Raw genomic sequence first — 13,154 nt, 5'->3', positions numbered from 1 at the left:
AGTTTTCATTCGCTTTAAAGAAGGAGTACCTCCTCCTTCTTCCTCGACAAACTTTCCATCTTCTTCGGGGATAGGGTTGAAAATTTAACCATTACCCAATGCACAATTTTTGATTGCGTTGATGATTCAAAAGGATGCAGTAAGAAGGGGGAGCGTAATGTCTAAAAGCGTCCCCATCATAGTAGGCAGTGGGTGAGAAAAGGGGGTTTTTCTGATTAAAATAAAATCTTTGATTTGGTCTATCTTATTTTTGCTTAATAATCTTTTCATGTGTCTATAACTGTGAACGAATGTGGTTTACTATATTCCATCAGCAAAATTTCCGTAGCAAGTGGTCCAAGCACTCAAAATGGTTGGGAAACCCAGAAATATTGATAAGAGCTTGTTACATTTTCACGCATACAATCTAAAATTCGTCTTCAATTAAAGTTCGTCGTATTGAAGTAGGTTTATCTCGTGCTAATGACACTCGCGTGACTTGAACAGATTGTATATATGTATGTAGAAGCGAAGTAACATTTTACATAGTCATACTGATGGCGTCACAACCAAATAGTTCCCTTGGAAACTAAATGAATCTATCTTACTATCAGCTGAATATATGCGAAAAACAATATTTCCTATAACATAGTGACAATGAAAAGCATGTGTAAGCACCCATTATCTCCCAGACATTTAGTCTATGAAGTTATAAAACATCAATTAAGCCCATCAAGGCTCGGATGAAGTCAGTACAAATATGGACAATGGATTTGCGGATAATCTACTTAGATAACATCATAAAAGCAGCCGAACCAATGTCGATGGCTTTTATTCTGGTCATAACTGGAAATAATTATTATTATTTACTCCATTTGGACAGCATCGAAAAATACTAAAAACAATTTTTTTATGTCAAACATAATCTATCGCAGAATCCAGTGGAGACTGGTAATTACCATTAGCTTTATGAAGTATCTTTTCTTGGCAAGAGGCCAAAGAAGCACGCTCCTATCTGTTCCAAATTTGATTGAAGCGTGGAGTGTTGAGTGTTCTCTATGAATATTATGGCCTTGCAAGGATGTGCGCAGTGAATTTGGAGTTTTTGCTGGAAGTCCACATCTGGTCAATCTTTCAAGAAATAAAATCCGGAATGTGCGTATTTTGATTTAGAGGATCTTTTCTGGTATATTTACTTTGAATTTGTAGTGGAACTTGAAGCGTGGAGTTTAGTTTGGGTGAATGTTGCGCCCTTGCAAGGATGAATGCAGTGAACTTGGTGTTTTCGTTGAAAGCTCAGATTTCATCTGCCTCGTACCTCTCAAAAACAATCTTCTCTGGCTGCGTATTTTGATCCAAGGGGTCACCTCTATCTACTCCAAATTTAATTATAGCAGAGTGGAGCAATGCGAGTTGTACTGTTGCGTTGAATCCAATATGGTGGCATAGGTACTCTTGTTGAAACTCAACGTTTAATGTAACTCTGAAAAAGGATCTCTGGGGCATTCGCATGAATTATGCCAACAAGTTTCATTATCTAATTGAAACGTAATGCATCCATAATGGAAAACCTTTTGCATGCGTAATAACTTGTTTTTATGAAACTTCCATTCAAGCGCATTCAATAAAATCAGCATGCACCGTGTCTCGCTCTCTGCGTAAATATGTAAAATGCATAAACAAATTGATAGAGTTGTTTGTTCGTTGATGATAAGTGAAAATTATTGTTTTGTTGATTGGCCAAGGCTGACACAATTTATCCGCCTCTCAATGTTGATCAATGGAATGTGGGAAGTTGGGTAATGCAAAACAGATTGGGGCATACCAATGTGAAATGTTTTTGTTCTTTGGAAAAGGGGATGGGATAGGACGAAAGTTGAGGGGTTTTTTTTGGGAGTAGGGTAGGTGAATGCGGTTACGCACAGAGTGTTGGATTGCCGCAACAGCACGCTGTAGGACTACCAACTAAACGCCTCCCTGTCATCAGAGAACTAGCCTGGCACCGTTTGACGCATTACTGCGGGCTAGCCCTTCCGCTCTCCCGGCGTTGGGAGCCTTCAAGTCAGGGAATTCCTTTCACCAACGGGAGGGGAGGGGAGGAAGGGAGTTGTCAGTTCGGTTCAACCGTTCGCAGTCCATCTGCCCCTTGGTTCATTTTGCCACTCGGTAAGGGTGTGTTGACGTTTTTCACGGGCATCCACTTCCCTTGAGTTCTCGCCCTTAAGGCGGTAGATAGCTTTGCGCTCCTTGGCAAGGAGGGCAAGCGAGGGGGGGGGGGGTCACTCCCGCGATCACCATCACAGCCGGCTAGGAGACGGTGCGATAAGCAGACGCCACTTGCAAAGCTCCCCGACTCTGTACTTGAGCAAGGCGTTTACGATGCACCTCCTTGTCAAGGGCATCGACCTATACCTACGCATAGAGCAGAACTGACTGCGTTGCTCCCATAAGAAGACGTCTCCTGGTTGATATAGGGCCCCCAACATTCGCCATTAGCCGACTCAAGGCCGCGACTCCAGCTATAGCCCTGTTCGGTGCTGCTTTGATTTGTTCGAAGAAGCTCCTCTTCGAGTCGAACATTAAACCAAAGTATTTAACCACAGGTTTTATAATCATCTCGCGGATTGATATGGGATGCAGCGTGGGGATTCTCCTTCTGGTCAAGACGACGACTTTGGTTTTTTCCAGCGCAAGGCTGAAACCGTGAGCAGTCATCCATCCGTTTACCCGTGGCATCAATATGCCAAGTCTACTTTGCGCCTGTTCAACAGTGCGTCAGGCAACAAGTGCCGGAACGTCGTCTGTATAACCGACCAGGCGCGACTCTTCGGGCATATCGAGTCTGAGCAGACTATCAAAAGAAGCGTTCCCGAAATCCGGCCCTAGAAGAGATCCCTATGCTACTCTCGGCGTGACTTCCATCCTCCTTTGGCGCTCTAGTGTCTCATAGAGCAGGGAGTAGTTTTGCAGATAATCTCTCAATATCCGCCAGAGATAGCTTGGCACGTGAAATGAGTTTTCTAGTGTGCCTAGCATTCGATGAATCGCATCTACGACCTCCATAACAGCATCCACTGTATATGTCCGTTCTGAACCCGAACTGCCTTGGGGATAAGTCCCCGGCAGTGCGAATCGCTTCAGCGAGTCTCGAGCAATTTTCCGGCCGTCTCAAGCATACACAGCGGCCGGTATGCAGACGGGAGCTCCGCGCCTCCTTTACACTTACTGATCAACGCGAGTCTGGCCACTTTCCAGCGACAATGAAAAATGCCCTCCTTGAAGCAAACGTTGTACGCTTCAAGCAGCAATTCTGGCCGTTGGCGGAATACCAGTTTGTAAACTGCCGCCGGGATGCCATCAGGGCCTGGCGCCCTCTTGTTCTTCATAGTGAGAACCGCTTCTTCGAGCTCTCTCATTGTGAAAAAGGGACCAATTCTGGACGCTTTCCGCGCTATTTACATCCACCGGTACAAGGTGTCTGGGGAACAATGCCCGCACAATGCGGTCCATCTGGACCCAAACTAATATCCGAGTTGGCGGAGCAGTTCATCAGACAATTGCAGAGTTTGAAAAGAGTACACATATCAAGGAAGATACGGCGTTGCTTTAGGGAGGGGAGATAGGAGGTGGGGAGTCGTGACGGATAATCAACCCTTGGAAGGTTCATTTTGTAAAAAAGGGTCCGAGTGAATTTGCGTTGTTTAACTTCAAGAGCGCGGCCGTCACGAATGCGGAAGGGGGACCAGACTATACAGCAATATTCAAGGATGTTTCTGACAAGGGCATTGAAAAGTGTTAAGGAGGGCTGGATTCAGGTCAAGTCGGAGGAGGAACGTAGGATAACACCAGACATTTAGGAAGCTCTATTGATGATGTCAAAGAAGTGGGAATTGAAATGAAGTTTGTCGTCGAATATTACACCCAGGTCTTTGAAGGAAGTCAGTAGTAAAAGGAGTTGTCCACTGAGAGAATAGGAAAAGGATGTTGGGGAGGGTTGAAGCGAATAGCACATCAAGTGGCATTTGTTGACATTCAGTGTTAGCTCGTTGATCGAACACCAACGGACTAAAGAGAGCACAGTCCAACGGAGGCGAAAGAAAGACAAACAATTTAAGGTCGTCTGCGTAAAGTAAATACGGACAGGTGAGGATGGAGGCGAGGTCATTGATAAAAAACAGGAAGAGTAGCGGGCCAAGTATAGAGCCTTGGCGAACACCAGAGGGGGGAGAGAAGGAGCGAGATGATTAATGTGAAACGAAAGTGCGCGGTCAACCAGTCGTTGACGTATCTTTCGCGGATTTTGGAGCAAGAGGAGAGAAGATAAATGGGTAGTTCACAGCAGGAGAAGGGTCTCCGCTCTTGAGGATAGGGATGATAAGGGCCTCTTTCCAGAGACGGGGAAAGTAGCATTTATCTAGGAAAGTAGCATTCATCTAGACTTTTGATTATACTCAGGGGGAGGGAAATGTGTTTTCTACAGTTAAGGAGGAAGAGGCTAGGAAGCGCATCGGGGCCAGGTCCAACATTGAGGTCAAGATTACCAATGAGAAACTCAACCCTGGAAGGCATAAGGAGAGAAAGGGCCAGAGATTCGGGGCAATCTGCAATTATGAGAGGTATAGAGGGTGGAGGGCTCGAGGGAGAAAACACTGAAGAGAATTGCAGAAAAGGTGGCAAAATTGTTGTGGGGAGTTGGCAGTGGAGTCAGCGAAACGGATAGAAGAAGGGAGAAATTGAGTGGGATTACGAGAATTGCGAGCGTGAGACCAAAAGGGTTTTAAGTTACCGCGGGCAAGGGCGGCTTTGACGCTCAATAAGTAGCTTTTACGCGCTTTTCTGACCATTGACTTCACAGTAGAGCGTATAGCCTTAAAGTGAACAAGGTCGGCGTCATTCTTAGAAGTCCGAAACTTCTTCCGCACTGTGTATTTCAAGCGAAAGTTAATAAGAATTTCCATCGTGAACCAAGTTGGGTACGAGCATAAGCAGCGAGGGGAAGAAGGGACATAACAGGGGAGGAGATCGGACAGGATATTGTAAAAGGTGTTCAGAGCTTGATCACACGATAAGTTGCTTATTATAAGTAACCAGTTGAAAGACGCTAAAGCTTAGTTCAGACCGTCAAAATTGGCTTTGCGGAAGTTGAATTTAGTGGATTTACACTTGCTTTTGGGTTTTGAACGAGGGAGTTCCGCTTCAAATTCAACGGCGGGGTGGTGAGCGCCAGATTTGACATGTGAGGAGGTGCAAGGAAATAAAGAGAGGTGGCGCTCGGGTAGGTTGGAAAGGAAGAGATTGAGAGGGCAGCCCAAGGAGTTTTTGGTGGTATTGAAATTCAGGGCAGAGCAAGTGTTCATAAAGGAAGAAAGTGGAAGGGAAGAATGGGAGAGGTTGTTGGAAGGAATTGGAAGGCTAGAATGATTAAGCCAGTGGAGCATGGGGAGGTTAAAATCTCCGGAAGGGAATAAAGGGAGGGAAGAGAGTCTGACAGTAAGGGGTTTCAGACAAACTGTCAAATAATTCTTCAGATAGGTAAGAAGGGCCAGCACAGGAGACATATACACAAGATACAATGAACAACGGGAGGAAGTTGGGCGGGGAGACACGAAGAGTAACACAATCAAAAGGAAAGCCCTAGTTCGGCGGGGAGTGTATTTTTATTGCAATAAGGATCCCACCGCCGGTTGACTTACGAGATGCATCTCTCTCCCTGTCACAGCGGAAAGGGGAGTACTCTTCGGGGAGCTCGGAGTTAAATATGACATTGTCCAGCCAGGCTTCGGAGATACAGATGGCATGGTGTTGCTGAGCCAGCGCGGATAAATTGAAGGCCCCCAGCTTGGTTCTTAAACTCCTAACGTTCTGATAAAAGAGGCAGACAGTAAACATGGTTCCAGTTATATAGCTCGGCGAGGTAGGCGGGTTGCCCTGAAATTTATCGGCGAATTGCGGCGCTTGCATGGCTTCATGAATACACCTTCAGGCCAAAAAGAAGGGTTGCCGAATACGTCAACTTCGTGTGGATAAGTCACCATGAAAGATGCATTCACCCGGTCAGTGTTGTTGTCTTTTGTCACAGGGCAGAGGAGAAAGTAAACCAACTTTGTTCTTTATATACTCCAGAACATCGTCCGTAGAAGTTGCGAACGCTAGCCTGGAGATAAAGAGCTGTTTAGGTGGGGACGCCACCTTTAGCTTGTGGCCACTAGTATGGGTGGAAGAAGTGCCAGGATATATGGCAGTGACGGGAGCGGGAGTCGAGCTTCGTTGGCGACGGGAACGATATCAAAAAGTGGGGCGGCCATGATTTGATTCGTGACTTGCTGAGGAGGCGAATATTGCCCCGTTGTAGGCGCGATGGAGCGAGACAGGATCGTAGGGTCGGTGGACCGTAACTCGTCGCTTAGGGGCCGCTGGATCAGGGGCGTAGAGCCAGTGGAAGCAACCCTGATGCAAGAAGGCATTGCAGACGAAGTTAACTCAGATTGGGAGACCTGGTGCATAGACTCCTGAGATGATGTTGAGGCTACACTGTTAGGCACAGTAGGAAGCGCCATTTCGGAAGTCAAAGTCTCATTTAACGAATTCTTAAGCCGCCGGGAATACGTAGATAATGACGACTTAGTAGATCACTGCATTTTTGGCACTGCACCAGTGTTGCGATTCACGTTTTCGGAGGAATTCAGTGATTCTGCTGAATCGGTGGGCTTGGAATGGTCATCCTTGGTAGAAGAAGAAGTAGACAATGCTAAAGATACAGTAGATACGGTACAGGGAGTCCATTCGACTTCGGTACCAAACGGCGCGCTGAATGGCTGCCAAGGTCGGGGACTGTTTATTAAGCAGCTGTATTGCATCTGACAGCGTGGAGCCATGACAAGTGTTGCTGCGATAAGATATGTTTTTGGCCAACTTTGCGCGAATCTCTAAGAATAGTACGGGAATACCTAGTCATTTTATGTGGTAAGATTTCCCGCAGTAACCGTCGCAATCGAGGAACTTAGAGCGCATGAATTCAGGTTTGTTACACTGCGCGCATCGGATGTCATAAATTGGAGGAGACGTCACATAGTTCCTCCGTTGGCGGAAAGAATTTAAAAGAACAGGCGAGATTGCACCCAGATCAGGCATTCGATAGAGCCAAATGGCGAAGCCGACCCCGCTTGTGAACGGGACAAAGACTGAAGAAAAAGAAGAAGAAGGCGATAACTTTTCCCATGTTTCATGGAAATGGCATATGGAAATTCATACCTACGACATAGGATGTTAGTTCTGCGTCTTTTCGAAATAAAATCTGAGTTGGTGTACAGATATGTATCAGAGGAGTTTAGTTTCTTGAGGCATTTCATCAGTTGCTTCATAGGATTTTGTGAATGATTTTCGTACAGAAAAGAAGGGTTAGAGTATGTACATCATCCATTTTGCGGATTCTTTCCTATAGTTTGCTAGAATTTTGTTTATCTATTGGTTGCATAGGTTCAGTAAGTAGACTATACTAGTTGGTCTGACGTTCCCTACTGACCTGACATTCTAAGTTTTAATATCAATTAAGAAAATCCGGATGAAGGAAAAACCTGCATTGCCTTGACATTTCGGTACACGCAGGGGGAAAAGCTTGAATCGTTTTTGCAAGACATGAAGAAGGAAAGGAGATTTCTGGATTGAATAGAATTTTCACCCCATTAAAACTGAGTTTATTCGAACGTGAAGTTTTCGTTTATGCAAACGTTAGATGTCAAAGCTAAGATTGGAATTTATATCGCAAAATGTTGTTGGTCCATCTGAAGCAAGAATACTTCTGGATTGCATATTTATTCCAGATAACAGCGGCAAATATTCTCAAATAACATTGAAACCAGAAAAAAGATACTTTCAACTGATTGTAAATAAAATTCGCTATTAGATATTTTATTTTGTTTTGAAACTCTATCCTGATGTTTTCCACTTTGCGGATTGTGACAAGCGGTTCATGTGGGGTCTAAACAAGCAAGTTTATTGAAAATGAGTAGTTGCGTAATCTGTATACAGAATATTCTCATTGGACGCACTGGTGGTTTCCACTTATAGTTCCAACTAGCAACAAGACAGAACACAAAACACTGTAAACAATTGATGTGAGCTTGTAAATTAATCGACCCATTGCATCATAAGGGGTTGAGATTTGCTTCGAAAAATAAGCCGGGCAAATACTATTTGCACTGACACGCCTGACAACAATTCCTAATTAATCGAGGCCAGAATACGCTTTATCATCTCTCGGTAGTACGGATACGGCAATTGATTAAACAAAGCAACTTTACACAAGTTGTATGCAGTCAAATAACCTTAATTACTCACCTGTTGATAAAGATGTGCTGAATAATGCACTTTGTTGTTGCTTTTAGAAAAATCATACGACGGACTTCCTAATCACAGTGACGACAATGTTCATTCGGCTATCAAAATCAGCTTGACCTCAACATATTTGATGATGACAATTCAAAATTCACTGTATCAAAACAATTTCACAAATCTTACAATCATTATTCACTTGAATGTCAGTTTCAGCCAGACCACGTGCCAATGCGAAAATAGATACTCTTCATATGTATGAGAGAAGATACTTCGAAACTTTCACTAGCACTTTTTAGACACAATGTATAGTATCAATCACACCAAACACACGTTCTACTCCCGTCAAGAAAATACGATGGACTGTCGGAAAAGTCGGAAAATCGATATAGAAACTTACATCTTGAGAAAAGCGGAGAGTGAGAGAAAAGTGCGTATCTTCATGGTTTCAAGGTTCTCTATGAACATGACACTGAAATTATAAATACATACGTATCTACATGATATAGGGTACGATACCTGCCTCTGCTCTCTGTTTACCTTAAAAAAGATAACAAATTAGCTTTTGATTATAGTGCTCATACCATCTTTAGCTATCTACGAGTATGTATCTAAGGAATGAATGCAACCCATCTGCATACTCTGCTGCTTTGTTTCTACCTGTTGCATTTTAATTAGAAAACCTGTGTCAGGTGGTAGCTTCTAAACTTTTAAGAGGCTAGAATTGTATGTACTCTCAGTGTTTTCTCGAATTATTTAATTAAGTGTAGCTAAGTATCTTATCAACTTTACGACAAGAATCTTTAGCAAGCATGAACAGTTAAGATAAAAATAATAATATACAGTATAGGCACGCATGTTCAGATTAGAATGTCTGCTAGGAAACTTTAAAAGAACAATTAAAGGGTGTATTTTTGAACTGACGACTGATTAATTTCAATAAATCAACATCCTTTATTTCCACGCAATTTTATTTTTGACAAACCCGATTTCAAATTGAAAAATGCTGAGCTGCATTCTGAACAGGTAAGTGAAACTAAAATATCATTATATCCATTCAAACAGGTAAGACATAGATGCCATAAAATTAACCCTAAATTTTCAAAGCGCTTAACAGCCGTGTTGAACTAAGAGTGGCTAATGTAACAGTAATGTAAATGGCCCCCTACATGAGGATGGGCGATTTCGTAGCCTACATAACGAAGAAATCTATCAGCGATACCATGACTGTCAGGTTGTGGATAAAATCCGGCTCAATAGGTTACGGTGGGCGGGTCACTTGATACGTATGGATGAAGAAGATCCAGCCCGGAAAGTCTATAAGGGCAATATCTATGGTAGAAACTGAAGACGAGGCAGACCCTGCCTGAGATGGAGGGATGGCGTAGGTCAGGACGCCAGACAGCTTTTAGGGATGTCGAATTGGTGGATCTCGGCGCAAAACCGGGATGTCTGGAGTTCCTTATTAAGGCAGGCCTAGACCGGATACCGATTGTTGCGCCGTTAATGATGATGATTTGTAGGTAAGACATACACATTATTATTATTATGTTAAGGGAAAGTCGCACCGCGTCCTTGAAGAACTATTGTGCCCCTTTTACTGGTTATAGTGTACCTGTTGATCATAGTATCTCAAGCAGGCCTGTAACCGTTAGGAACTTTAGTATGTTCCCCACTTCCAGAAGTTTCAGCTTTGCATCTGGTATTAAGTGTTCTCCCAGATGTATCGACCTACTTTGCACAAGTGCCGGACACTGTCCCAGGACGTGCATAGAGGTTTCGTTCTCCTCCTCACAGAACCTGCAGGCAATGTCCGTAGATATCCCTAGGTGGTAGTTCAGCCGACAATGACCAGTGAGAATTCCCACTATGATTCGGAGGTTCTTTTTGGTGAGGTTTAAGCAATCCTTTGTGCGCATGGGTTCGTATCCCCTAATAAGCACCCTGGACTGCTCCATCCCTGGTAGGCCCGCCAATATAGTTCCCTCAACCGTTTCTCTTCGTTTCTTAGATTCATAGCCATGAAACCGTTTCCGATTCCACAGAAGGGTTCTGGACCGTGTAAAGGCATCCCTGCTCCCTTCTTGGCTAGTTCATCCGCTGCCTCATTGCCTTCCAGCCCAGCATGGCCTGGAACCCAAAGTATCCAGACCTTGTTGGACGAGCCGAGTGTATTCAGTCTCTCAAGGCATTCCCATACCAGTTTAGAGTTCACCTGGTTGGACCTAAGTGCCTTGATCGCTGCTTGGCTATCGGTGAGAATAGCTATGTCCCGCCCCCTGTAGTTCCTTTGCAGATTAAAGGAGGCACATTTGTGTATGGCGTAAATTTCCTCCTGGAATATGCTAGTGTACCTGCCCATTGGCTCAAAGTACATTTTCCTTGGACCAATGACACCGGCACCCGCTCCCTCTGCTGTGAGGGATCCGTCAGTGTACCAAGTAATCAGTTGCTGGTTTAAGCCGTATGTCGCAGCCACGCTCTCCCAGTTTGCCTTGTTACTCCAACGTGTTTCAAACTTCTTATCGAAGTGAAACCTCGTTGTCATGTTGTCCCTCGGTATCATTAATTCGGGATACCGCCTAGAAAGGATTTCAATCTTCTTTCGATTTAGGCAGCTTGCCGCCTCACTCATGCTACCGGCCATCCTGAATATTGATCTCCTTGCCTGCATCTGTATGTGCAGATGGAGAGGGGTTAATCCCAGAAGGACCTCCAGGGATGCCGTTGGGCATGTCCTCATTGCCCCACTGATACACACGCAAGCCAGCCTTTGGAGCTTATGTAATTCCCTGGCTTGTGTGCTGAGTTGGGTTCTTTCTGCCCAGATTACCGCTCCATAGGTAATCATTGGTCTTACTATTTCAGTATATATCCAAAGTAGTATCTTCGGGCTGCAACCCCATTTTTTTCCTGCTATGAATCTGCAAGTCATCAGAGCCCTCGTGGCTTTCCGATATGTGTCTTCCAGAGTAATTTTTGGTCTAGCGTGATTCCCAAATATTTGACCTCTGTTTCTCGTTTCACCTCCATATCATGTAATGTTATGGCTCTCAGGTGATCAAGCTTACGCCTCCTAGTGAATGGTACTATGGTGGTTTTGGTTGGGTTGATCCGCAGTCCCAGCTTCCTGCACCAGGCACTAGTAACCCTTAATCCAGTTTGGATTCTATCACATACGGTATCTTCATATTTGCCCCTACAGATTAGAACAATGTCGTCCGCGTAGCCCTGGACTTGTATTCCAGTATTATAATAGTTAACACGTCCAGGAGTTCATCCACTACCGTACTCCACATCAGCGGCGATAGTACTCCGCCCTGTGGACAGCCTTGAGTGGTGTTCATGATAATAGAATTTGTACCTGTTTGTACCTCTATTTGCCTGCTTTCTATCATTTTGCCCATCCAGAATGCCAGGGTGTTTCCCACTCCTTTGCGGCTCAGGGCATCCTGTATATCTGTGTGCGATGTGTTGTCGAATGCTCCTTCGATATCCAAAAACGCGCACAGTGCAATTTCTTTTGTTTCTATGGCGTCCCGTAGTACCTCTGTCAGCTGATACAGAGCAGTTTCAGTTGACCTTCCTGCCCGGTAAGCGTGTTGACAGTAATGTAAGGGATTACGCTTTAGAACGTTAGTTCTAATATAGTTGTCTATGACCTTCTCCACCGTTTTGAGTACGAACGATGTTAGGCAGATTGGTCTGAAAGATTTAGGGTGAAAAGAATCCTTTTTACCCGCCTTTGGAATAAAGACCACTTTTGCCCGTCTCCATGCCCTTGGTATGTAACCCAGTGCTATGCTCCCCCTTACCACCCTCAGAAGAGACTCTAAGATAATTCCTAGGCCTCTCTGGATAAGTGCTGGGAAAATGCCATCTGCTCCGGGAGATTTCATTGGTTGAAAGGTTCCCACTGCCCATCTTAGCCTAGCTTCTGAGCATACCTCTTTTCCTAGTTTCCAACTCTCTTTCCTTCCCCTTTTATTCGTTGTTGGGGTGTCAGGCAGATTATTGTGGCCTGCCGCCGAGGGGTAGGACCCCGGGAAATAAGTTCTGAGGAGCAGGTGTACCCTGTCCGTTCTCTTGGGATTCCTTATTATTCTTTTTATTTTGGAGTTACCCTCAATGTCGGATCTGATTATCCTGTGATCAGACATTGAGGGTTCATCCGACACCCTCCAATTCCTGACCATCCCATTCATTAGGGTATTTCCTAGAGTTATATCTAGTACCTCTTGTCTGGTGCTGGTCACAAATGTTGGAGTGTTCCCTACGTTGTATATTTCAAACTTATTACTAAGAATAAATTCGAGAAGGTACTCACCTCTACGATTAGTATCACTGCTTCCCCACACTTCGTGGTGGGCGTTGGCATCGCAGCCGAGAAGAAGTGGTAACGCCCTCTCCTCGCAATACTCCGTCAGCTTTGTGACTTGTTCCGGTGGAGCCCGGCTCTCGTCTCCTGGGAAGTATCCCGATGCTACAACTACCTCTCGAGTGCTCCTCCCGGCTTCCAATGAGACTTGGATAGCCACAAGGTCCCCGGTTAAGAACTCTGAAAGACATATGTATTTTAAATTACGTTTGAGAATTATGCAAGCTCTTGGTTTTTCACAAGAGGAGTCCCAGATTACCTGCATGTCTCCTCCTTGCAGACCGCGAATCTGCCCCCGCTACACCCAGGGCTCCTGAGCCAGCACTATTCCAATGTTCTCCTTGGAATTGCACTTGCAATCACTGCAGATGCAGCTCTCGCATGGTGGAGGTTTATCTGGGCTATCCTAGTGCTGGCCATTGTCTCCGTTATTGTTTGGAGCTCTTCTCCACTGTCGGAGTGTCAC

The 13,154-nt window shown here is 44.7% G+C and overlaps 1 protein-coding gene across 1 annotated transcript in view; it reads right to left on the bottom strand.

Moving 5' to 3' along the window:
• Positions 1-8,659, bottom strand: part of LOC119654842 (phosphoserine phosphatase) — a 29,870-nt gene extending 21,211 nt beyond the window's left edge. The window contains exon 1 of the mRNA XM_038060420.1: positions 8,317-8,659. Coding sequence (XP_037916348.1) covers positions 8,317-8,372 — 56 coding nt within the window. The 5' untranslated portion in view covers positions 8,373-8,659. The remainder of the gene's footprint in view (positions 1-8,316) is intronic.
• Positions 8,660-13,154: the final 4,495 nt, after the last annotated feature.

This window comes from Hermetia illucens, chromosome 4, assembly GCF_905115235.1.
Source record: "Hermetia illucens chromosome 4, iHerIll2.2.curated.20191125, whole genome shotgun sequence".
Classification (NCBI taxonomy): Eukaryota; Metazoa; Arthropoda; class Insecta; order Diptera; family Stratiomyidae; genus Hermetia; species Hermetia illucens.
Note: the sequence above shows the minus strand (reverse complement) of the source record. Positions and strands in the feature narration are given on the sequence as shown.